Source organism: Cyprinodon variegatus, unplaced genomic scaffold (assembly GCF_000732505.1).
Source record: "Cyprinodon variegatus isolate N-32 unplaced genomic scaffold, C_variegatus-1.0 Scaffold788, whole genome shotgun sequence".
Classification (NCBI taxonomy): domain Eukaryota; kingdom Metazoa; phylum Chordata; class Actinopteri; order Cyprinodontiformes; family Cyprinodontidae; genus Cyprinodon; species Cyprinodon variegatus.
The window spans coordinates 125,086-152,899 of record NW_015151241.1 but is presented as its reverse complement, the minus strand read 5'-3'; the positions used below and the strand labels follow the sequence as shown (position 1 = coordinate 152,899).

Here is a 27,814-nt window from a genome sequence, read left to right as displayed (position 1 = left end):
AATATACAAGTTTCACTTTTTAAATGGAATTACTGAAATCAATCTACTTTTTCATGATATTCTAATTTTATGACCAGCACCTGTATATGCAACGTGTAATTACCATAACAATGAAATCAATACATGTATATTACAAGCACATTATCAATTTAACAGGTTTGGCACATATGTATTTTTGTCCCCCATTAATACATTCATTTTGATGTGATGGATTTGTATAATATGTTATATTACATGATTTATAGACTTCATTGACTTCATACTGACTATGCAATGTGATTGCCAATTATATATATTATTAATTACGGTAATCTACTTAAGACTTTTAAAACAAAGATAAAATCATCACATTGACATACACTTGCTGTTTCATAGCATAAGTCCCCCTGAAAATGGGAAAATTCTCGTTGTTCAATGCTTTAGCGCACATATTGCTTACATTGCGACCGATTTAACTGGGGGGTACCAATATGGCAGCCGGTGACTTCATTTCAACCCTGTACTACCAACATCACTACAGCAATCCAGTGAATAAATAGAGATAAGTGGTTTCAACCATAAAAAAGGGTTAATTTCTGATCTATTTTAGGTATTTTCAGCTTCAGGAAAGTTTGTTAAGCTTGTAGAATTAGAGCTGCTCACACTCAGTGCCTGTGATCAAGATGTAGACAAAGCTTACCAAATCTTATTACACTATTATTACATGATGGATTATTTTACTGTTGTTCTTTAAATTGCTTTCATTTAGTAATGTGGAAAATCATACTTTATTATCTATATTTAAAAAAAACAGAGGTTGATATTACGTTATTTAATCCATTTTGCTCCAAATTACTCTTTTAAAATTCCTCTAGGATCCATCAAGACCCTGAATTCTTTATTTTAGTCCACAGGGACTAAAATGGTCTTTTAAGGAAAGTTGATTCTGTGTCTGTGAAGGTTTGATGCATCACAGACTGCAGAGTACAGTTAAAGATTTATATATTATGCTTTATATCTAAGCATCACCAGTTTCTAGAGAATTAATGACCAGGTTCTGGCTGCTGCGCTACGTTCAACGCTGAAACCTGAAACTTATGGAGCGTTTTTGGCAACAGTCGCAAGACTGTCAATCTCTGCTGATAAGTTTGAGACAATCTGGACTCTGTAAAGTTCTTAAAGCAAAATATTTGTTTAAAGTATTTGTATATGGGGATTTCTCAGTTTTTTTTTTCTTTTTTTGCAGATCTTTGTCACATATCTGAATAGCCCTGGTATTTCCAGTACAAGTCACAGCATCACGGGTCCTCTACTTTGCTTTAAGGAGTACAAAACACATCCTTCATTTCAGGCACGTTCTCTTGTCTTTCCAATTTCCAAGACAAATAAGCCACTGTGTGCAGTTATATTCACACCAAAGGGCGCAGGTGGATAATTCAAAGTTTCATAGACTCTGTGAGAAATTGAATTTAAAAATTCATAAGTTTTAAAGGACAGCCTGTAATATGGGAACCCGAATTTCTGTATAAAACAGGAAACAACTTGCACCTAATTTACATGTATGCTTTTTTTTAAACATCTTTACCGGAGTACCTCGTGTTCTAATTGGTGAAACTTCTGCTTATCCAGTAATAAAATACTAACTAAATGGAAAATGAATTAAAATTGAATTGTCATCAATTAATTTTGTCTTCAGTCCAAAATACAAAACTACAGACAGCTGAAAGTGGACTGAAAACTTTTTATCATCAGCAGAATATGAGTGATGTCATCACAATGATAAAGCTGCGTTATCTGATCATTTACCTGTAATACAATACAACACTGGATGAAGTCATCGAAGGCCACCTGTCCCTTCCTCTGCCGGTCAAACTTCTCTATCAGAGTGCTGTAGAACTGGTCTGACAGACGATAGCCTGCACACAAGGTGTATAACGTTAATAATGCTTCATAGGCAACTGTTTAATGTTTGCATTTGAAAAAAAATATATAATTTTTCCAGGTTTCCAAGTTCCAGGTTTTTATTGGACAAGTTATACAGTCCAGGTGATCAGTCTGGATGTCAAAGACCCCTGAGATGCGTAGGATTAACGATGAGGATTAAAAAAAAAAAAACTCTTACAGTGGAATATTTTAACTGGATTTTTGCAAAGCAGACCAGATAAAGCAGTATTGCCTTTTTTATCCCATAAACAAGCAATGTACAGAAAATAAGAGAAGTTTCTTTGTTTTTTTTAAACTTGCCACTAACGCTTAATCTGAAGATTAATGTATGAATGATTAACAGAAAATGTAGGAAGTAAAAAAAAAAGAAAAGAAAAAAATGCAAATAAGTGGCAAGTTTAAAAAAAGGGTTACCCTCCTCCTGGCTCCTCGTACAGCAGGTCAGAGAGTCCGGCGCCTGCAGCCCTTCACCACCGCTGAGCAATTAGAAAACTACAAAGGCATACTTTTCTGCTCACCGAATCCGGTCAGTGCCTGTTTGAGCTCGTTCCTGTCGATGAAGCCCGAGTTGTCCCTGTCGTAGGTCCTGAAGATGTTCTGCCAGTCTGTGATGTACTTCCACACACCGGCGAACTCGTTGAAGTTAACACCACCTTTGTTTTCCCTGTCAAACATGGCTGGGGGGGGTGCAACAATCATGTTACTAGAGGTTTTTCTTCATTTTTTTTCAACTCTTCAACCACAAACTTTAAGGAATTTGGCAGACATTTTCTTTGCCAAAATAAAAATCTTACATCTCTAATATCTCTCTGTCAACATCATTGCTTCCAACTGATTTTTTTCCTATTCTTCATCTTTTTAATGTATCTTCGCTGCATTAGGTCTAAACAAAATGACTGCATGACCTCCTTAACATAGCTACCATCATCATTTGATCTGTTTTTTTTGTTTTTGCAGCACTAGTGACTCTTTTTTGGACAGCAAACTGACAGGAAAGGGGGTATGAATGAGGGGGGGGGAGGCATGCGGTAAAGGACCACAGCTCGGATTCGAACCCGGTCGGCCGCATCAAGGATTAAAGGCTGATGCTGATTAAGAGATTCTCAGTCATCCAGGTCATAGTCATTCCGTAAAAGTTTGAGAACAATCCACTGGACTGGTTTCCAAGGTTTGAAGACGTTTCGCTTCCCCTTCCAGGAAGCTTTCTCAATTCCCCCGCCAGGACGCTTCCTGGAGGGGAAGCGAAACGTCTTCGAACCTTGGAAACCAGTCCAGTGGATTGTTTTCAAACTTTTACGGAATTAAAGGCTGATCTATACTTCGAAACTAGGTTGTCTGGGTGGGTGTCGCAGTGAACGCAAAGACATCCCTGCCCCCTCCGCAGACACTCTGCTACACCTCTCCCAAATTGTAGGTGACTGCAGACGGTGCCACCAGGGCTATTTGATCTTACATAATCCATTAAGATGTAAAAACCAGCAACTATCAAGGCTTTTAACTTTTCAATAATATCTAAAAGTACTACAACATGTGCAGCTGAAACAGGTTTTTATTGTTTTATTGGTGCCATTTAATGCTTTTCAATTAAAATACATTGAAACCGACAGAGTCGGTTATTTGCGGGGGGGGGGGATTAAAAAAAATCAGCAGAGTAGGATTTTAAAGATTGGTGATAAGCCAGAAGAATGTAATCGGTGCACCATATCGAATTTTATCTATAGGTAAAAAAAGAAAAGAAGTAAAGGGGCTGAATTGAGATGTATGCCACACTTCTATAGATTTTATTTAACAATTTTGATAGATTTGTTTCTCAGTGTTAATCTCTCACTCAGACATCATTAAAAAATAAAGGTTGCAATTATAAGTTTACAAAAATAAAAAAAGTTATAAGAGTTGCATCACTTTTAAATAACAGGAGGGTTAAATAATGTGTTTTAAACAGACAGATACTTGAATGATTCGTCCCTCAGACATTGCTAAGAAATAAAACTGCTCTTAGGACCAAACCTCCATTTTGTCACTCTCATGCGGATCAATCCAATTACCTCCCAACAAAGGGAGTGTTATCGCATGATGAGCTTCTCGCTGCAAAGCTATAAAACACTGGATTTACTGCGCTTGGTGCTGACAGGACGAAAAGAGAATTAAAGGGATTTACTCTTAAAGCTACAATGCATCATGAGATCCAAAGTCTAGAGAATTAATTAAAAAAAAGTTTTATTGTTAATGTGTGTTACCTAAAGAAAATTTCAGTGCATTAAATGTCACCAGTCAAGTCTGAAATTACACTGCAGAGGTAGAAGTTTGTAATGTGAGCTTTATACTCTGACGAATCGATATCTGGAGTCAGATCCAGCATTCCTGCTTCACTGCAGATGCTGCTTTTGGCTCATTTTATTGGTGGCTGTAGGTTCCCAATGAAGCGCACAACAGATAAGTCTGTTTGTGTCCTTTCTGTCGTCATGGCGCTGGGACGAATAAACAACTTAAACTGTCTGAAAAAAGGCAGCTGTGTATAAGATGGGTACATCCCCGTCAGCAGCTACTTACAGATGATGGATCGGACCGTCACCGGGTTGAAGGGAGTCCATGTGCCTGAGAAACAAAGGCAAGGCGTTAAAAATCTGAACAAAATGTCATTGATCTAAATGATAGATGATGGAATTAAAGCATAACAGGAGGAATGAGAGGTGAACATGTTAGTGTGACGTACAAAAGAGATCAGATGGTTAACTTTGAGATCATCTTCAAAAGATATCTGATGTATTTTTTTTTAGGGCACAACTTTATCAGAAAATCCCCGCCATGCAGTCTTTCTGGTTTTTAGTCAAGTGAGAGAGAGAATAGTTGTTTTAAATGTTTAACAAAAAAAATCGTATATATTATTGTTCTGATTTGTGTTTTTACTCCCCTCAACATTTTAACTTATTCTTCCTACATAAAGAAATCATTTTCACATATTTCCGTCATTAAAAAGGGAATAAAAAATGGGAAACTACTCTGAAATATCGAGGAAATACTGGTAATAAATTCAAATGGAATTGAATAAGATGATTGAAAAATTATGTAAAATCTAAGCAAAAAAGTTAACCGATAAAGCTACATTAAATAAATAAGAAATGTTACAAAACTGTAAAATCTAAATCTGAGTAAATTAGTTTTAAGTATTGCTTGGGAGGACTGTTTTCTGCTGTCAATAGAGGTACAATATTAGCCGTCAGAAGAAAAGATGTTCTGTTTAGTGTGCAAATAAATTTGGAAATGAATAAATTAAGATTAAGAATAAGAATAAGTGTTCAGATTCCAAGTTAGGAGAAACGGGTCAAAGGTTTCCTTTAAGTGAAGTTAACGTCAACTTAATTCTGGAAGCAGACTTGAGTCTGTAAAAAAATAATAATCCAAAGCTGCAGCCTAAAGAACGCAAATAGTCCAACATTTAAATTTCATATTATTTTAAGGTTTTAACATTAAATCTAGTCATAATAATACACATTTACAAGTAGGGATGAAACAATCGGATTAATTGTGATTAATCCATTAGTGAAATAATCATCAACTAATTTAGTAATCGATTAATCATTAACTGGAGTATAGACACTGTTAAACATGCCTTCAGCTGATATTATAACCCACTTAGAGCAGTAATTATACCAACATTGTAAAAAAATAAATATGTAAACATTTCACATTTAAGATAAAGGTAAAAAATATGTTTTCTTTTGTCAATATGTATCAATATCAAGTGTTTTAGTTTCACCTGTTTAAAATTTGCAAAGTCTTCTTTAATAAGCCTTTGGCTATCTGATTATTAATCAATTAATCGGAAAAATAATCGACAGATTAATCAATTTGCAAAATAATCATTAGCTTCAGGCCTAACATGTAGAATATGTAGCGGTTGACCAACTAGTCAGCAAAATATCGGCCAATTTTCCCTTTACTGGTGCTGATTAGTGATCAAGGAGGCAGGCAGCATGCATCACAATGTACACCAAGTTTAATTAAAACAGATTTAAACAAGAACATGAAATCAAAATATACTTCCAACTACAACAAATCAAACTACAACATCTATGAATGAAACAGGAACAAAATGTACAGGAAATGATTGACCAGGTTATTTCTGATAGTTCTAGCTTCCTCTGCCCCTTCATCCTGTGACCATGTTGGTAAAGCAGGGAAGAGCTGTGCATCAAACACTGAAAGTGCCTGACAGCAGCAGCAAAAGGGAGCAATCATCAAATGAGCACAACAAATAGTTTGGTGTAAGGAGAAAAAAAAATGGACGGTGGAGAGTCTGAGGTTGGAATGTCTAATTTAAAGGCCCCCCACCAAAACAGTTATTTTCTCTCTAGAGCTCAATGTTCAATCACAGGAAATAAAACTGCCACCTCATAGGCCCCTGAAACCTGAGGGGATCTGAATCCTTGCTGAGTCACAAACTGTCTTTATCACAGGGCAAAAGTTTAACAGCAGGAAGGAAAAATTGGTGATTTTTGTGAAGAAAGGAAGGAGATAACAAAAGCAAAGAAAAGGAAAATAAAGAGTTAGTCATTGTTGAAATAGCTGGAAGCAGTTCATTCTGCTGACCCAAGGGCGTTTCTGAAAATTGGAACCACAAACCATAAAAGTGCATTGAACGGAAAATAAAGCTGCTTCTGGACTAAGATGATAAAGATAAAGTGTGGAGGAATTTAAGGACATGAGAAGAGATTTTAGGAGCCTTCTTAAGGAAACACATGATGTCTTCCCTCTTCCTTTTGTTTTAATTTATTGATGAGAAACGGCTGTCGAGGTCTAAGAAAAGGCCTAATCAGGATAAACCCTGAGGCTCCGACTCAATCTGGGTTCATGTTCCTCTGTTAAGATGCTCTTATTGATAATGCCCCCCGTGTTCTTCTATTTCACCAAATCGCTCACCAGATTATCTAAAATATATCACAGAAATTCTGGGGGAGTGGCAGACTGGTGGTTTTGGCATAGAGCTTAGAATCCTGAGGTTCTGGGTTTGAGCCCCACTCCCACAGACTGCCACTCTGGGTTCCTGAGCAAACGACCCTTAACCCCGCAATGCTCCCCGGGCGCCCCACAATGGCAGCCTACTGCTCCCCAAGGGGATGGGTTAAATGCAGATGTAAAGTTCTCCAATGTGAGATCAATAAAGTTCAATTATTATTATAATACAAATATAATTACCATCAAAGCCTGTTCATCTCAATAGAAATAGAAAACAGGTCGTTTTATGGGTTATAGCTGATTTTACACCAACAGCAGCATCAGCAGTCACAGCGATTCACTTCAAAGGTTCAGAGACTCATTTTCAGCCACTTTCAGGCCTGTTCAGCCGAATGAAACAAGAGGAGAAACAATACATCAGTTTTTAAACACTATCCGACTGCGATTGATTCAATCAGCAGTCAGCTACAATAACAGTCACAGCTTAAGGTGGACATGAAGTAAAATCAAAACTGCTGCCAAGCCTTCCCTGATAACATCCCAAAGAGGCTGAAGTGAGCAGACAGGATGCAAAGTACGAAGTACATCTCTACAGGATGCAAATCTGGTGACTGAAGGGAAGTTTATCTGGATTTTTCACTGTGACACAATTTAAAGACCCAATCATGACCCTCTTTAAGCTTTCTGGAAGAATCCAGCAAAATTTCCCTTGCAATGAGCAGATTTCTAAGTGTAAAGCTTTGTAAGCAGCTTCAGGGGGGGAGAAGAGGCAACACAAATAATTAAAGAGAATAAAAGTGGTACGTTAACATAAAATGCTTATATAAAAAAAAAAAAGTTTAATAAATGATAAACTGATAAAAGAATGGAACAAAATTTAAAGTGGAAACTAAGCTAATAAAGTTTAGATAGGAGTTTTTAAATCTGGAAATATACCAACTGAGGGTTTCAGTACAATTTTCCGGGTGTTTATTCCAGATAATTGTAAAATAAGAACCAAACGCTATTTCTTCGGAAAGTTTTAATTCTGGTCATGCAAAGTAGATATGAGCCAGAAGATAATATAATATACGATCATATAATTTGATAACTTTCATCAGGTAAGGAAAGCTTATTTTAATGTCACAATGTAGGTTTTTATAGAACTGCCAGCAAGGTCTGCATCTGAGAAAAGCAAAATCCAAACTTTTGCAAGCTGATGTTTTCAACTAAATCTAATATTTAGTTTCAAATTAAGACAACAGAATATAATCAGATTTATTTTAAGAATTTCAATGGTCTTTTTAAAAGTGTACTAATAATTAAGGGAGCTATAAAGATAAAAAAAAACAACAACAACACATTACTACATTAAAAATGCTCTATCATCTGATTTTAACCTCAGATAACTGTTGAACTGTGAATTTCAAACTTAAATGGGCTGAACACTGCATAAAATACGCTGCAGCTTAGAGTGTTGGTTTTATGCCTGATTAATGCTGGAAAGGACAAGATAACTTCATATTGTGTCTTTTTTCTCACACTGAGCCTGGTTCTGCTGGAGGATTCTTCTTAGAAGCATGCTTAGTGTGAGGGATTGCATTCGAGTCAATGAGCCAATGCGATCAACTGGTTTTCCTTAGATAGAAAACTTCAATCAATTTGACTGTATGATCTGGTGAACTGTAAAGTGCCTTGAGATTACATGTGTTGTGAATTGGCGCTATAGAAATAAACTGAATTGAATTGAATTTTTGTTTGGACTGTGCGTGCACATGCCTACTAGAAAACAACAGACTGATTTTGCAAGAACCAAATCAAGCACCTTATATTTAGAAACACTGTGCAGGTTTTTACAGACGGGAGTTTAAAAAAGGAAAATCTCCCTCTTATTGTCAAAAATTTTATTCATTTTATTTAGGGTTGTCACGATACCAAAATCTCAAATTCAATATTGATATCCAGGAAAATATTCAATACTCAGTAACTTTTTTAATTAATTTCAATGGATTTTAATACCACAACACAAAATGTATTTTAAGGAATAAAAAATAACCCTAGAAAAACTCACCTAAAGATTGCCTGATACAGGTTTTTTAATGGCAATGCTGCTTATTTTAAAAGACGTTGATAACAATGTAGGTCTATTTCTACTGAAAAATACACAGAAAATTAAGCATCTCTGGTTTTTATTCACTTCATTAGTTGGTAGGAATAATTATGATCAAGCTTCTGGTTCTAAAAAAAGTTTTCCGTTTTCCTTTAAATAAAACCACAAAAAACGGGTACTAGAAAGGCCAGACGTTTCACCAACATATGTAGCAGTGCTGCCCCTCCTCCACCTGTTGCTGAGAAATGCTGGTCAGAGACGTGATTTTATCACAAGTAGCAAAACTCATTAGGCAGCTGCTACAAGCTAGCTACCACAGCAGATAGCCTGAGTGACCAGCTAATACCAGCTCTGCTTAATTGTGTTGACGAATTAAAAAAAAACACACAAAAAAACAGACCTGCGAACAAGTAAGGCATGTGGTAAAATGAGACATTTAAAGTAATACTACTAAATTAAGTGGGTGTTTACTCCAAGGTTTAAATTGCAAGCAGAAATTTAATATTTTGCCTTGCAGCCGTTTTATTTTAGTTGCCTAAACCTAATTGTTTCTTTTGTTTTTTTAAAAGGAGTTTAATCATATCAAAGATTTTGGTTTGAAAGTTTTGTGTTATATTTTGTCGGATTGTCAGAATATCTCCCCAGGTCTAATCCTACGTAAGACTTGACAGATCTATTCCTCATCTTGCATTTCTAGGGTAATATATTTATGATAAAAAGTAGGACGTCAAGAATCGGTCCAAGGCAGAGTACAAAACAAGCTGTGACCTTTCCAGCTCCTAAGACTCCTCAGCTCACAGAGCCGAGTACACAAACCTTTGACAGCAGGATCTGGCTGTTAGGTCACCAATGGCTGTGGCTGCCCAGAGAGGAGGGCGGCTTCAGTGCGCGTCTCTGTCTAACGGGAAGCTGAGACAATCCCCTCTCTGTCCCGTCCGCACACTGCGCTCTCTGACCGGCCAACCGAACGGCCGGCTGTGGGCTGGAGAGAGGCTGTGAGGGTGGGGAGGGGAGAAAGAGGCAGTCTGGTGGAAAAACAGAGTGCTCTGACCGCAGTGTGTACACAAACATATAACGGTCCTGATGGCACTCTGTGAGACGCCTGTTCCTACACTTTGCATAAGGAGCCACACATTGATAAAAACCTTTCCAAACAGATCCTAAATGTTCTATCAGCATTTGACGTCCGAAACTCGTTAAGGAACTGAATGAACCGCATCCTGTCAGAATGGGGGAAACATGTGACTGTGAGGGGAAAGGAAATACAAGTCAGGTAAACAAACTGAATAATTAGTCTATTTCTTACTGGTAAAGTGTTACACCAAGAGTGTTCCTTATAGCATATACTTGAGCACAGATATAATGAAACAGTCTGATAAACAGCCTCACTTTGATATTCTCTCGTTTCAGGGAATTTGAAACATGAAAACCCAAACCAGATAAAATGCGAGATCTCAACAGTTTATTTTTATTTCCCATCAGGAAGGGAGGTAGATCATTAATTCTGATAAACATTTCTGCTGCTTAAAGTTTTTTCTTCCTCATCAGCAAATTGTTGCATGCCATTAAAAATGCTAACACCAGATGGCAGCATTGCCCGAACAACACTTTAAAAATATATAAAAAAGACAACCTCAAGATCAGATTAATTTATTATGCAAAAGCGGAGAGTTGTGTTTTGAGTTACGGAGTTAAAAATAAAATAAAAATCACAGCTCGTCTACAATAGAGCATAGTAGGCTGCAATCGTTATTTTGTTGATTTTTATCATGCAGGTAGTTTTTATACGACAGTATTAGGGGCAGGCAGAAAAAAGTTAGCTTTTATTTTGAGTAAAGTCGTATAATTATGAGAAAAAAGGTATAATATTATGAGAGTAAAGACGTAATATTACGCGAATAAAGTTTTAACATTACGAGAATAAAGTCATAATATTATGAGAATAAAATCGTAACATTACGAGAATAAAGTTATAATATTATGAGAATAAATTCGTAACATTACGAGAATAAATTTATAATTTTATGAGAATAAATTTGTAACATTACGAAAATAAAGTTATAATATTATGAGAATAAAGTCGTAACATTACAAGAATAAAGTTATAATATGAGAATAAAGTCGTAACATTATGAGAAAAAAGTTATAATATGAGAATAAAGTTATGATATTATGAGAATTAAGTCGTAACATTATGAGAATAAAGTTATAATATGAGAATAAAGTCGTAACATAACGAGAATAAATTTATGAGAATAAATTTGTAACATTACGAAAATAAAGTTATATTATGAGAATAAAGTCGTAACATTACAAGAATAAAGTTATATTATAAGAATAAAGTCGTATCGTTACGAGAATACAGTCGTAAGTCTTAATGTTATGAGAATAAAGTCCTAATACTACAAGAATAAAGTTTTATTTAAGAAAACTCTTACAAAAAGCATTTTCTTCCCTAAAATGAGGAATGTTGTGCATCAAGTGAAGTTATACTGATGGTGGTGTGCTAAACAATTTCCTTATTTGTCAAACCGATGCCAAATTGGGCAGAATGTCAAAGTGGACTGAGGTAGCTGCTTGCTGGTGCTGGTCGGCTTTCTTTCTGAAATGAGATTATTAAAATAAAAAAATCTCTATCCTGACCCTAATACTCCATTGTAGTTTTTCAGTCTTTACCATAAAATTAATATTCAGAGAAACTGTACAGGCTGCAGCAGCTCCCTGCCTTTACAGTGGAACGTCACCTGCTTTGTGCATTTCTGTGGGAGGGAGGTGGGCAGCTGCATAAAAAGCAGCCTATGATGTTGAAAGCATAAAGATTGTTTATGCGGGGGGCCACACACTACTAGTAGTGCATGTTGCCCATATAAAGAGGGATGACTTTCCTACACAGTCGTACTGGGTTTGAGCCGGAGATTTCTCCCCCCCAGTCTTCTTTGGGACTTAAATTTCTGAACATTAAGAGCTCTAACAATGCAGTGATTAAAGCTACTGATGTATTTAATAAGTCATGTTTTGTATTTTAAGCTTCTTCCTGATGCTAAAAGATTGACTAACATACCAAGACGCAATAAAAGTGTTTAGTTCACAATTGCCAAGACAGTATGAGACCACCACGCCTCTAATTCAACCAAAGTGGTTGTTCTTGTTAGATGGCAAAGAAACTGTCATGGTTTTCTTTGTATCTCTAAATATATAGCTACTGAAGAGGAAGTTTGGACTCAAAACTGCACAATTAAGAAGGCTTAATCATCCAAGCGGCATTACATGGTGCCAACATAATGGACAAAACATTCATTCTTCCTGAGTCTGAGTCACCAAGCAGCAGCAGCCCAACATCTCAGTGTGTTTTTATGGTCATGGTTTTATGACAAATCATGACACTCTGAAAGAATCCACCAAAATAACCGTAGGGTCTCACATCATAAGCTAAAGTTAACCCTATCAGTGCTTCAGGCTTCCTCAGTCAACTCGACTCAAACAGAAATAAACCATAGAAACCTTTAAATTAGTGAAAACGTGAGGATTGCTGAACAAGCTCTTCATGCTGAGCCGTTTGTTCAGCTCAGCAGTTTTATTCACACTGCCGTTCCTACACAGTTCAACTAAGGAAGACAGAACATCTGAGCTCATGATGAGAATAGGTCTGTTATCTGCTCTCTGCTGCACAAAGGGAGGCAGCGGCGAAACAAAACAAATTAAAATGGCACAACATGTGGGACAGAACCAATCACAGTCTCAGTGTGGACGACATTCTGTCACGACCTGGACTGACAGAGGAAGACCAGAGGAAGGACACAAAACTTCACGTCCAGTTGCCCAAACTGAACTTTTCAATCTTAACCATGACCTGGATGACTGAGCATCTTCACAGATATGCAGGAAAATTGTTAGGAATAGAGATGCACCAATCAGAGCTTACATATTGTTTACATTGCGACCGGTCTAACTAGGGAGTATCAATATGGCAGCCTGTGGCTTCACTTCAACCCCATATTACCAACGGGCAATCAGAGATCCAGTGAAAAAAATAGAGATCAGTGGTTTCTACCCTGAAGAGTTAGAAGAACTTTATCAGGGCTCGATGTTAACCATTGCCCGATCGCCCGGGGCAAGTACTTTTTATTGTCGGGAGAGTACAAATTTCATTGCATTTGCCCGCCGTGCGAGTGCAGTGATCGCAAAAAAAATTATTTATCACTCAAAATTACTTTAAAAACACCGACATTAGCTGAAAACGACGCAGCCGGCGCCATTTTTGTTGTTTTGTACACATTCTAGCGTGATTTAAAAAGCTGCGATATTTCCGCCAGATGGCGTGATTTTTGTCCAACTTGCGGTAATTTTGATGTAGTTACCAAAACAACAAACAAGCTAGAAAGCGCTATCATATGGCAGTCTTCTGTACAGTGATGCTGGTCATACATTAAAAAAATATTCATTTTTTTTCTCTCAGACATTGGAGGGGTGCATTTAAATGTTATAGAGCTAAACATGTTAAATTGGTGACCTGTTATGTTATTATTATTATTGTCTTGTTGCTGCATTTATTTTGTCAGGGAAAACTAATCCTGTGTCAGTTAAAAGTCAGGGAATTCTGAAATTATGTAAGACTGTGGAAACCCTGAATAAAATAACTATGTATAATGATTCTCTAGAAAAGTCACATTATATTAATAGTATTATCTTGTATAAACATACTGTGACTCTAAAATAAAAGTTATTCATTTGTGACATTGACTTCTATCTTGTGATTTATCTTAAGTTTTTAACCTGTCAATTTTTTTTTTTAGATTTTTTACATTACAATTTATATTTTTCCCAAGCACACAACAGTTTAAAGCAAAGTTTAATTTGAAAAGAATGTGCAGGAAGGATTGAAAAGCATGATAACACGGTAATGTAGGCTTGAGTTCATTATCTGATGCATGCATATACACACCAGGAACCTGGAAACTTCAAAAATACTGAATTACAAAAAACATTTAAAAAACAAACATGTTTCATTGATATATATACAAAAATGAATATTAGGAACTATATTTATCAAACATTATACTGGGCAAGTAAAAATTGTTTCTGGGTAAATGAAATGTGAAAGTCACTTGCCCAAAGGGCAAGTGGTAAAAATCCTTAACGTCAACCCCTGTTTATTATAACAGATACCTTAAAAAAAAGATTTCTGATATTTAAAAATATAGCATTTCCCTTAAAAGGTAGACTCTTTAGAAAATGAGAAAGGTTCAAAACTAAAATATTTGCAGTTTTCCATTTCCTGCTAAATTTAAATATATTCTTTGTTTCCTTTAGCTTTGGTTTTAAATAGCTAACGGAGTCTTTTTCACTTAGCTTTGGCATTAAAAAGAAAAGAAACCAGGAAATCAGTAGCTAGAAAGGGGATACTGCATGGATAGTTAATCTGACCTTAACATGCAAAGGATCTTTAAAAGTCATTTATCAGTTTACAAAACAGTTCCAGAAAGCCTGATACTTAGTATTTGGCATGTAACGCACACAAACAATAAAATAAATTATCATCAGAGGCACATAAGGCTGATATAAGGTGATTTATGACACATTCAGTATTCATTCCAGAATTAATTCCAATACGGAGCTCCGCCAACAGAAAAGGCAAGGACAGAGTGATTGATTTCAGATAATAAAAATATATAAAAGTTCAATTGGTGCATAAAAACAGCTGAGCAATGTTTGCAGAGCCACAACAAACGGCAAGGCTGGTGGCTTTAGCGAACCCGCTGCAGGACAGGATGCAGAGCTGCGTGTGTTCAGCTCGGTTGGCTCCGTTTCACATCACAGAGAAGTAACGAACTGGCAGAGTCTGAACCGGGTAGCCTGCCCTAAAGTCTGCACACACACACACACACACACACAGTAAGGCACACACTCAGTATCCAAAGGAGTGAGACAAACTCACACACAGGCCAAGTCTTCAGGAGGAAAAAAAATAAATGAACCTTGGTATCAAAAAATAAACGTATGCATATCTTTAAGACGAATAACACCAGGCAGTGAATTCATGCACAAACACACACTCAAACACTAATCAGTATGCTGAAGGAGAGCCACTGCGTAGTCTGATAAAACCTTCTTTCACTGCTGCTTCCCCAGCTGGATTCAAGACTCATTTTTTACCTCTTACATTTTTTTTGTCCTACAGGAATATAAAAAATTACCTCCTCAAAAACGTATCAGAAAATTAAGATAAAAACTTCTACAGGAACGTATAAAGCAAACCTAACGCCTCTGTCAGGGTTTCCAGATAAATGATACTGCAAAGTTTACTGCATTTCAACCCTGCAACTGCATTGCAACCAAGGTCAGGGAGAGGCGGGGATCAGTGATGTGTGGCAATAAAGCAGAGGCACTTTACCAGCCTGCACTGGTGGAGCCTCTGTCCCCAATCAGAGCTAAAAGAAAACACTGTTTATTTACTGACAATACTTAGCATTCATCCCTCTAGTCCTCAGGAGTGCTAATGCTAATTTCCTCTATTCTCTGTAAGCAAATTTCAGAGCTAATGGGGTTGAAACAGGGGAAGTGTAACTCATCATCAGCCTTTAAAACAACTGAAAATGGAAAGCTATCTCTGAATGGAATTGAATCTATTTAAGAGCAAAGCATAATACTTTGTTAGTTTAAAAGCTTTATTATTTTAGAAACTATCCCCTAAAATCGTTCAGGCTCATTGGAAAAGACGAGGGGACACCGACTACGGCATATTGGTCGTTTCTACCTCATTTACCTGATAGAGAGACGAGTGCTTTACAGGTTACAGGTTAAGGTGCCTCATTTAATGATTAGTCAGACAAGCCGGGATATAAAACTTCAACAATGACCTGAAAAGATGGAGAAATTTCACCTCTGAATGTCTCTAGAAAACAGCGAAAAACTAAAATAAGATCTTAAGACATGTCTAGTTTAATCATCACCTTTAATGGTATGGTGATGATTAAAAAAAATAAATAAATAAATCATCTGAATTTGAGGCCAAATTCCTGCACAGTGATTTGCCACTCGTCACCAAAGCTTAATGATAGCGGTTGCTATGGTACTGGGCTAGATGAGGGTAGCATCCCTTTAAAACCACTATAGCTGTGACTTTGTTTTAACAAGCTAATAGGGTTCATACTAAAAAGTCAAAATTGATATGAATGTCCAGGAAAATATATATATTGATAATATGGGAATAAATGGGACTAAAATAATAAAAAGGCATAAAATAAGTGTTTTTATTAACATAAAAAAAATCCCTATTTTCAACGTGGAGCAAGCTTTCTCAATAAGTAGAGATTATATTAGTTAAATAAGTGTTCAAATTATTGTAAAATAAACAACCAGGGCTGAAATAATTAATTGGATTAATTGTGATTAATCGATCATTGAAATAATCATCAACTCATTTAGTAATGGACTAATAGTTAACCCTTTATAGGGCACTCAGTGAAATATGAAAATCTAAATGTCAAGCCAATAGTGTTATTGGAATCTAGGACAAGACCTTATTGCCTTTGTTACATTAAAAAAATATGGATATTTTAATGGCAAAAATTTATTTCAATGTATTAATAAGAAACACCAACTTGCCCGAATATATAACAAAAATAACAGGAAGTGCTTTTATAAGAAATTCATGAAAAAGAAAAAATTTTTTGGTACAACATAACCTTAGAGGCATTAATGCTGATACTGGCACATATTTTGGTTTAAAAATCTAAATAAAATTGTTAAGTAGGCTTATTAACTTTTTAATTTTACATTCTAACTTTTCAATTAGCTTTTTACCATTTAATTGACTCGTTAACTATTTTTTCCAACTTAATCTACAGTAGGTAATATATCATTCAAGGACTCATCTAATGGGTCAAATGCCAAAATGTAAAGATGTAGAGCCATGTAGCAGGATCTTCGCTGAAACTCTGGATATAGATCTTGTGCTTCTAGAACTCACTGAGGGATGGGGGGGTGACTCCATTTGTAAGGGGTATGCAAGTGATCAACAATGGTATCTTGCCCTATAAAGTGTTTATAGACTCTAAAGCATGACTTTAGCTGACAGAGGAACCCACATTAAGAAGTTATTATACCAAGATTGAAAATTATATACAAACATTTTGCATTTAAGATAAAAAAAAATGATAATATTAATAATTTTGTCCGTCAATATGCTCTATCCAGAATTTCTCAAGTGAAAAAGTTTTAGTTTCACCTGCTTTGAGTTTGTAAAAAAAACTTCTTTAAGGAACCTTTGGCTATTTGATTATTAATCAGAAAAAATAATTGTTAGTTACATCCCTATAAATAACCCAAATATAACACAATGTGAAAATATGTTAAGGTTGTTTGAGGTTTTATTGTTTTAATGTGAAAAAAAATGTAATTTAAAATTAACAATAGCAAGGATATGCAAACAAATCTTGTATTTACTATCAATGCAATACCACAGTGTGTGAGAATTAATATGACTGACAATAAGCTAATTTAAAAGTGGGACAAAAGTTTAAAAAATATTAATATTTTTTACAGGAGATTACATCTTATTGTGGATTGTAAATATTTAACCTTCAACTGGAAGAAACATGGGTTAAACAGCAGTAGGTGAATCTGTTTGTTTAAAGGGAGCAAAATTGAAAAAAGTTTGGAGAAATGGGGGGAAAAACATGTTAAAGGTAAAAACTTTCACAATTATAGAATAGACAAATAAAGCATCTGTAAATGGTTTGACTTTTGGTTGGGTTGGATATGAAATAAGTTACTTCCACACAATCAGGACATACTGAAGTGTTTCCTTTCAAGCAGCTCTTGTAGACTTTCATCTGATTGTCTTTTATCCTTGGGTAAAAATAAATGAGCACTCCTTTTACTGAATTCACCTCCAACCCAGGGATAAAAATACCATCCCCTCGTTTCTCTGACAGCTGCTTCAATCAAAGAGCGGCAGAGATTTAGAGAACGGAAACAGCGGTACATCTGCAACGCTTCGTTACTTACCGTTGGACAGGGCCTGCTGAAGCTCCGAGTCGGAAATGACTCCACTCCGGTCTTTGTCGACCCTTCAAAGACAAGAAAAAGAGAAATCCACAGATTAGCCCCGCCTACTTGACCATCTTCACACCCACAGACACAGATAGCAGCTGACATCAGAGCTCGCCTGTGGAAACCTGACCATGCTGAGAGCGTGTCAGTGTTTCAGCGGCCCGCGGGGACGGATGGAGGTCTGTGATGAGGACAAACAAGACACTTGTGCAGGGAGAGAAGCTGGGCAGACGAGATGCGGGTGTCTGATCCTTAGAAAGCAAAGGGAGCCAGAATGCTGACTGGTAACACCAGCACAGCCAGCTTTCAGGAATGTCAGACAGTAATGTTGATCATCAAGGTGAAAAAGCAAAAGTAAAAGCAGCCAGATGAGAGCAAAGAGAGGAATCTGCTGCATTAAACACTTGTTCCTCCAGTCAGAGTATTTTTAAAAGTCCTTTACATTTCCTGGTTAAATAGTTTTCACTTATTTCTGACCAAATAATTAAAAAATAAATTCAAAACTGCAGAATAATTTACTGGCAGATTTTAATAAAGTAGTGAATAAACAGTTAATAGTGGACTGAGATCTTCTAGTCATCCCGACCACTGGAGGCAGTTTTAGTCTGGAACCAAAACCAACAGAGCAGCACTTTACTCTGCAAACATTCCTACACTGATGGGCTGCAGGAGGGAAGTAGAATCCAACCGGACACTTTTAGATCGATAAAGACTCTACAGTAAACCAAGTAAACCAGTACAGACCATATAGGAACCTAATGGACAGACTTGGATGAAAAAAAAGGTTGGTCTGCAAATCAATTCATCTGTAGACTATTTTTCAATGAACAGATGAATCACTGAACGCCTAAAGCTAAATCTATGTTAATTTAATTGTGCTGGTTAAAGCAAATTTAAAAGAGGGGCTTACTTTTCTGTGGGATGTCTTTTCAGCAAATGATGCATTCTGAGATGTCAAGATATCCAAATATTGGACAAGCATTAATAACCAATTAATCAGATTAACTTTTTCTAAATCTGGACGGACAGACAGAGCCTTGAAAACTCTAATTTTAAACTTATTTCTAAAACTATAAATCAGAACTAGGGCTGGGTAACCAATCACATTTGCACGATAATCGCAATTTAACAAAATTCAATTTGACTAATTCCAAAGGCCCTCAGTGTTGGTCGTGTTACAATTAACGAGAGCAAGACAGTACATTTCTCACTGCAGCCCTTTAGCTGTCATTAAATGGGTTTGACGCAGGCCTGGGCGATAAACCCGATTTTTACGGTTACCGTCATTCACTACGATAACCGGCGACAATTTTCTCATGTCGGTAAAAGAAATAAACGGAATTCTACCCTGTATGCTGGTGGCTGGTATTTCCTTCCCCTTTTAGACCTGGCTAGTGTGTTTAACCAAGTGACTCTACCCATCCAGTCAGACGCGTGAACAAAAAGAATGGCGGATGAGCCCAGTGAAGAAGCGTCTAACACAGCTGTAAACGAATTTGCATCAATTCATCCTGTGGAGCTGAGCGAGACCAGAGAGGAAGCTAAACGCACAGAGAAGAAGTTGAGAGCGCATTTACGAGTTTAAACGATTCACATTGTTCTCACTGCACGCTCAGTTCGGTGGCACCAAAATTATGCCATAGATGTCGAGCAAAAAAAATAAAAACACGAAATGCAAAGTTTGTCTAAAAACTTTTGGAACTACCCAAAGCAAAACATTCAACCTCCACCACCTCCTAAAGCATAACCACCCTGTTGAGTTCAAAAATGTGCAAAAGGCTCCATTACCTTTGCGCAAAAATTTTTGCAAGAGGTAAAATTTTCCTCCTGTTCAATGAGGCATTGCTGAATGTTTAAACTTGAATGGTTACAATACTTTAATATTTAATTGAAAGTAATATGTCATGCGATTTATTCAAGAAATTAATTGCAAAGAAATTAGTTGCATTTCCTGCACATGTCTTTATTTCTGATAGAGGAGCCTGAGCATTTATCGTGCATTTATCGTTATTGAGGTAAAACTGCCCAATTTATCATATTGCTTTGAATTCATACCACCCGGCATGTTGCTACACAGAAAGCAAAAGAGAGTTGAAGCTAGAACCAAATTCCAGGCATGCAAATAGAAATAAGCACTTTCTCACAAGGATTACACTGAAGTCTTGCAACAATGGACTCTGGACAAAGCAAAGCTCTAAAGGTCATGAAAAAACTAAAACAGCTACATAATTGTGGTCGGTACAAAAGAAACTCGAAACAAACCTGCAATCGTTGTACTGATTTTTGCCAAAATCCTTCAGCCCTAATCAGAACCATGCTGTTTCTAAAAACAAATAATGGTATTTATTCATCTGATCATATAAAGGAGGCAACAGATTTAAAAAAAAAAAACTTTTAAAATGATCTTTGAAGAGTCAAATATCTGTTATATAATTATAAAACTTATATTGAATTATGCTGATGATATGAAGGTTTATTTGAATGATTATAAGGGCTGTGAACTCTTGAAATTGTCACACAACGTGTTAAAACATGGGGGGGAAAGTACATCATCGTAGAATAGAACAGAATAGAATAGAAAATCCCTTTATTGTCCCACAATGGGAAAATTCTGGTATTTTCAGCAGCAAAAAGATTAAATGTTTTATGTAAATGTTTTAATTAACATTCTAGCTTCATCTTTCCTCATTAGATTAACATCTGATCATTAACATACTGAGGCCTAGTGAGTGGTTCCTATCTGGAAGGATGAACAAGATAATAACATGTAAAAATGTGATTTGTTCAGCATGTTTCTCATGAGAAATTCTTGAAATCACGTGTGGTTTGGCAGCACATGAGTTAGCCCGCCTCGTCAACCACTGTGAAAACCTACAGCTGTGTTGAAAAAAATACAGCTGGGATGTAAAAAAAAAAAACAAAAACAAAAACGAGCTTCCAGTAATCTGAAATCTCACTCAACAGGTTTTCCAGCATGTTTTAAAGCAGACACGATCTTAATCCATGCATAGTTCAGTGGCAAGACAAATCTAAGTGCTGCAAATGAGGAAGCAAAGAGAAAACCGTAAATGTACCAGAATGTTTACCTTTGACTTAGTTTGCACGGCTGCCAGGGGTGGATTTACCATCAGGCAAAACTAGGCAGTTGCTTGGGCCCCAAGTTCCAGTGGGCTGCCATTGTGCGGTGCCCAGGTTAAGTGTCTTTTTGCTCAGGGACCCAGAGTGGCAGTCTGTGGGAGTGGGGGTTGAACTCAGAACCTCAGGATTCTAAGCTGTATGCCCTAACCACTAGGTCACCACTCCCCTTGTGCACATATGCTGTGCATGTGCAGAAAGGTCCAAACAAACAGACAGCAGCAAACCATCAGCAGTGTAGCCAACTTAGTGCTTTTGTGGCCATATTTAGCAACTTTTCAGACCCCTCTAGCGCTTTTATTTAAAAAAAAAGCACCTAGCGCCAAGTCTAGCAACTTTTTTCTATTACTGGAGACTTTGGAGTCAACATATTGGCTGCAATCTTCCATCTTTCCAGGATCTGTACACCTCAGGACTTAGCAAGAAGCACGAATTGTTTCAGTTGGTCATAAGACAAGGGAATTATTTATTTTTTATTTGTCATGAGTGCTTGGTTCGGAAATGTCTTGAGGGTCCCTAAAAGAAACCCTGCCTTTAAGAAGAAGGAGCAACAGAGAGTGGCTGGCTGATGTCTGAGCTCCTGAATCAGATCGACCGCGAGACAGGTGCTGCTAAGTCAGCGGAGCTTGAATATCCAGCTTCTAACTTACTTCCCAGCGGTAATTCAACGCATATTTCTGAAGCAGCCTTCGAGTTCACAAAGTTTTTGTTCTCTGCACGTCCCATACTGCTGAGTTATTTCTAGATTGTGGCATTTTGAAACAAGAACAGCCATTGTAGACACCCTAAATTCTGCAAGAAACTGTTTGTTTCAGATATCTTAAAGCATCAATAAGGATAGTCAAATTTCGTAAATAATGTTTGTCCATTCGATTTAAATCTCTGTATAATGAGTCTGTTTTATGTGCTTTCTTTTCAATTCCGAGGGCCCCATGCCTGACTTTGCCTGGGGCCCCTGACTGCAGCTATGCTTAACTCTGCAGAATAGAAAACACATGCAGAAGATTGCGAAATTCAGATCAGGAGAAAAGTCCTGTTTATAGAAGGCATGCAAAAGGCAGGTTTCAGCATGGTGGACGTCTAAGAAAAAGTTGCTTCAAGACGCACAGTCATGAGGATGTTAAGAGGACGGATAATGACACTTATAAAGGAGGTTAGTCAAACATCCAGTGACTCAGTTGTTCCTTAGCAACCCACTGGGCCTGACCTGTTGACGCAGCGATCTCTCGGTAAACATACCAGCAGAGGCGAGCGGCAGGGTGAGAGGACGGGAAAACCCTCACATACTCTCTGAGGACCAGCCCACCGCTGGCAGCTGAGCTTTCTGCTCCCAGCTGTGGTATGCAATATTGCTAAAGCCTACGTGGCCTTCTCTGCAGACATCAGCGATATCTTTATGTGCATTTCTGACCGCTTGAGTTAGGAAAACAAATATAAACCTGCTCGGTCTGCTTGGTGGAACCAGAAAGAAAAAACATGTCTGCAGCTCAGAGTAAATGAAGGTTTTGTCCCGGAGGAGGTGAAGGGCGGTTTGGGTCGGCCATGGCGCAGTGCTGTGGAGGCACCCATCCTTTCCCAAACACTTGGCTGATTTTCTCAAAGAATAGCGAGTGTGTGTGTAAAACGTACGGCATGTTTTCTCTCCCAAACCCTCCCATCTCTCACTCTGCCTCAGGCAAAGCGACCTCGCAAGTGTAGGAAGGAGAGAAGTTGAAAAGCATCATTAAATCTCTCTTTTTCCCCATGGAACAGGCACCATCTGGTGTTTCCATCCTCATTTCTGTCAAAAACACAACCTGGATATAACAAACCGGGTCAGGACAATATGAACCAGACCAAAAGGAGCCAGTTGTTCTGCTCACATTTTCCCCCTGTTTCACTTTTTCCTATTAGGAAACCTTGGTGGACCAACGCCCTCTCTGCTTTCCACATAAAAAAAGAAGGGACACAAGAGGCGGGAAAATAAAACAAACCTTCAAACTCATAGACATGAAGTGGCTGGTATAAGAGATCAATTTTGATCTAAAGAAGAGCAACTAGGACTTTTAAAGGCTGCTGTAGAACTATGTTTTTTGTCATTGTTATGGCTTTAAAAGTGCTCCTAGTGGCTATTAACGAACATTAGACAGAATGCCATATTAGGTCTGCTTTAACCAGAACAGAGTGTGTTTCTGTACATTATGTGGAACTTTGAGTAAAAACCAGAAAACTCTACTCCAGACTGACAAAAACCCACTTTTTAAGGTGGTCTCAGTCTACTTCCAGAAGGTTTCTGTCCCAATTACGGTAGCTTATTAATACAGACTGGCCTCAGTCCAATCCATGGCAAAAAGCATACATCTTGTTGAGCTTATCGATCCGCCATAGTAGTAAATGTAGCATCCAGAAAATAATTTTTATGCTGTGGATGGCTTTGTTTTGAGGTATACTCTGTTTGCTGCAAAAAGTAAAATTAAAATAAAAACTGGGCCAAAGGAAATAAAAATGAAAGCCTACAGAGCAAAGAACTTTCCTGGTCTGAATTCATCCTTAGGCTGCAATGTTCCAAAATCAAATATCATGGTATTTGACAAGTTGACACAGAAACATCAAGATTGTGAGAGTACCAACAAAATAGAAAGGTTAAGGCAAAATGTATATTATTTATTTGAATTTGTGTTTAGTTTGATTATGGTGTAGTTACTCCTTAAAGAGCCTATATTATGCAAAATACATTTTTGAGCAGTTAACGAGATTATGATTTCTTCAACATTGTGCACAATTTTTGGCTGAATTCGTACATATTTCTTATGGGTCCTGCTGTCTGAGCGGTAGCAAACTTTAAAAAGTTGAAAAAAAGGGGAAATCTTAAATTTCTGTATTTCCATTTGGTCTGAAGTGAATTAATCGAGTTGCATATAGCGCAATGTCGTTCCATTTGGGAAGATGTCGACATCAGAAACAGCAAAGTCGTGTGAGTTAAAAGTTTGCTACGTCAGAGCTAATTTGAAAAAGGCCCTTTTTGCAAAAGCCAAAATTCAGCTCAAGCGAACCTAAAAATTTTTCTTTCATTTATTTTTTTTTTTTTGTCATTACACTGTCACAAGTACAGAGCAACAAAATGAACTCTCTGCATTCAATTCATCCCCTTTCAGAGCAGTGGGCTGCCATTGTGCGGCGCCCAGGGAGCAGTCCGGGGTTAAAGGGCTGGTTCAACTCCCTGCAGCAGTGTGTCTCAATAAGCTTGTCGCAGATATTTTTGATTTATGCCCAATATTGAAGCGTGGTCTGAGCTATGTTATTCCACGCCACATCGCAAGAGGGACAATCACAAACTAGCTGTGGGTCTAGATACGGCCGAGGTGGTGAGGTAGTAGGGGCAAGTTTGTGCGACAACGGAGGGACATGAGGGCCAAAAAGAGCAGGGATCCAGGTGGAAAAAGGGTCCCAGCGTTCTCCAAACCTCACTCTTCCAGCTGGTCCACCTTCAAGAGTCGTTTTCCGCAATTTCTGTCATACAAACAAAACAAGCCGGTAAGGTACCAAACAGGAAATACACATGGTGTAGAGCGGATGTAGATTTGACCAATCAGAGGCCTCCTGTCTGCGGCACTGTCTGCAGTCACCTACAATTTGGGAGGGGTGCGCCAGAGTGTCTGCGGCAGGGGCACATTTGCATTCCCTGCACGCACACGCAGACAATGCACAATGCTCTAACCAACAGGCTACTCCCCCATTTTCAAATTTTGCCATATTCACCAAATTTTCTAATGTCATATTTTAAAATACTCTTTAGAAAAAGCTGAAAACACACCTAATGTTGCTCAGTTGCCCTCCTAGATCCCTAAAGTATTCCCTCTGGGCACTCTGGTACATTTTTGAATCTAATTTGAATGAACTAAAAGAAAGAAAAGCGTAAAAAAAACCTTTATCCCAATACCAGCTAAGGACCTATACCCAGCGGTGACACTTCCAGTCAACCAAACAGCATAAAGATGAAATAAGCCATGTGCCACAAACAATACAACAATGACTCTTCCAAAAGTAGGTGTGTTTGTGTGACACATAGACCCAGAGGCCTCCCGTTGCTTAACTGCGCTCTGTTGACTGGAGTCACATGACAGGGAATTCCACAACGGCTCTGCCAGATATTCACATCAGACCTGCAGATGAGGAAGCGCATGACAGAGAGAGAGGATGCATGCACTGATGACTGTCACATTGTTTGCCTGACATTTGCTCTCATTATACCTTTTGTTTATGTAGGCAATATAAAAAATACCCTCAGAGACAAGAATATGTATCTGGTATGTCAGTTTTCTATGTATCCTTCATGTGACAGAGGACAAGACCACTACTATGAAACAGCAATCATGCTGAGCCAATTGATCTTTTCCTGTTAAATAAAGGGTTTGGACACAACCTTGACTCTTTATGATACAGGCTCAGCTTTCTGGAGTTCCCAGTCCCTTTTTAGACATCTTCAAAGAATAAATACCTGGGATTCAACTTGAAAAATCAGTATAAGGTACTATAGGAGGTCAGGATTTAAATAGGATACCTGAAGGAAAGCAGTTAGAAGCATACAGAAGACAGGTTGATGGATGGTTCTGAAAGATAATTAGTTAATTAAGTCTGAAATCAAAAACCCTTTCCTACTCTACTTCCTTTTATCAGTTATCCAGCCCTAGAAGCAAGAAAGGCTGACGAGAAAGAAACGTCCAGGTTGATCTGCGTACCTCTCTCCCTGCATTACTCCCAAGTTCTGCTCCACACATGAATAATTCGCAAGGGCTGGTCCAAACACCCCCAAATGCCTGCAGCATTTCTGTAGCGTTGGAAGCAAATCCTCTGCAGTATTACATAACTTCAATTATTACCAGGGGCCAAACCGAATCAACATGTCCCTGATTGCCTACTACTATGACTGCCACAGCTGCTGACACACATTTCAGCCTGACTGGAGTGTAAATCAGCCTCTCTCTCTCTCTCTCTAGTGTGGCTTTACTATTGCCTTTTTTATTCTCCCTGTGGAATCAGTAGAGATTTAACTTAATTGTGTAAATCAGTTGTGATGGCATGAATAAAGTTGCAGGTAGGAACCAGAGAGGGAACCTTCAAGGACTCCTGGAGGTCCTGGCTTGAGAAGTCCTTCTGCTGAATGGAAGTATTACAGTTAGACTCAAAATGTTGCTGTTATCAGATAAGTGACTAGTCACAGTCACATGGTGTATATCTCTATGTGCAGATGATAAAAGAAAAAAAAGGCACACTATGTGGTATTTCCTCCGTCATGTCACGCATATTTGCGGTGGACCTTTACTATGAACAGAAAACGTCAGAAACCATAAAAGAGCAAAGAACAAACGGGCTGTTAGTGAAATAAGCAGTGGAACCAGCACCCAGTCCGCCTCTCTTCCTCTTAAAGCCTGTCAGCTCACTGCGGAGCGGACAGGCGGGCGGGTTTCACCGCACTCACCTCTGGAAGATATTCCACAGAAAGCTCTGGTCCGCAGCAGCGTTGGTGTGCGGGGCGCCTCTGTAGGGGCTGTGATACGCCATCTTTACCAGAAAGCTCTGTTACTACAATTCAATAAAACACACAACTACGAACCACAGCAGGATAAGAGCAGAGCGATCGCTTCCTTCTGCTGTAGTTTCTCTTCTTCCTCTCAATCAGACACAGAACTCATAGCGGATCCCCTCCCGCACAGGGGCGTGGCCAATCATTCACTGCTGCCGTATGACGTCACGCCGTACGTCTTTTTCTGTGAAGTAAAAATAGAAAACTGTGAATAGTTTTTTCCATTTTGCTATAAGTTAATGGACAATAGGATGAGACAGCATGACTCGCATCAGCCGCTTCTTTTTATAAAGATATGTTGATGTAGAGCTAGGAGAGGCTACGGAAGAGGATTAGGGCCACTGAAAAAAAAAAAAAAGTTAATTGATTTTTCAGTTTAATATGGGAAAAAACTCAGAATTCTGAGAAAAAAAGTCAGACTTCTGAGGTTAAAGTTAGAATTCTGAAAAAAAAGTGAGGATCCTAAGGTTAAAGTCAGAATTCTGACAAAAAAAGTCAGAATACTGAGGTTAAAGTCAGAATTCTGGGGTTAAAGTCAGAATTATGCGGAAAAAAGTCAGAATTCTAAGAAAAAAGTCAGAAGTTTGAGAACAAAGTCAGAATTCTAAGATTAAAGTCAGAATTCTTAGAACAAAAATCTGAATTCTGAGATTAAAGTCAGAATTCTGAGAAAAAAAATTCAGAATTCTGGGGTTAAAGTCAGAATTCTTAGGTTAAAGTCAGAATTCTGACATTAAAGTCTGAATTTTGAGGTTAAAGTCAGAATTCTGACAAAAGAAAGCAGGACAAGACCATGACACTACCAGCACTGTGTTTTACTATTTAGCATGGCACAGGGTTTTCTATTTAGCAAGCTGTTTGCCGAATATAACGGCACACACTAAGTTCCCATTTAGTTCTGTATTGTTTTCTTTAAAGGGTTTTTTAAATCTAATTATGCTGTCTTACATTTGGGAAAAGAGCTTTTATGTTTATGGTTGTGGAACTTTCCTACTTGATTTCCTTCTTGCCCAGTTTCTGTGTTGAAACATAAACACTGACCTTAACTGCAGCAAGGGGAAACCTGGGGCCTGTTTCAGAAAGGAGGTTAAGTG

At 37.8% G+C, this 27,814-nt stretch overlaps 1 protein-coding gene across 1 annotated transcript in view; it reads right to left on the bottom strand.

The window, feature by feature from the left end:
• Positions 1–26,847, bottom strand: part of pdcd6 (programmed cell death 6) — a 29,916-nt gene extending 3,069 nt beyond the window's left edge. Inside the window, exons 1-5 of the mRNA XM_015396291.1 lie at positions 26,616–26,847; positions 17,978–18,039; positions 4,474–4,518; positions 2,442–2,600; positions 1,786–1,895 (exon numbers count right to left, since the gene is read on the bottom strand). Of these exons, the coding sequence (XP_015251777.1) occupies positions 1,786–1,895; positions 2,442–2,600; positions 4,474–4,518; positions 17,978–18,039; positions 26,616–26,698 (459 nt within the window). The 5' untranslated portion in view covers positions 26,699–26,847. The remainder of the gene's footprint in view (positions 1–1,785; positions 1,896–2,441; positions 2,601–4,473; positions 4,519–17,977; positions 18,040–26,615) is intronic.
• Positions 26,848–27,814: the final 967 nt, after the last annotated feature.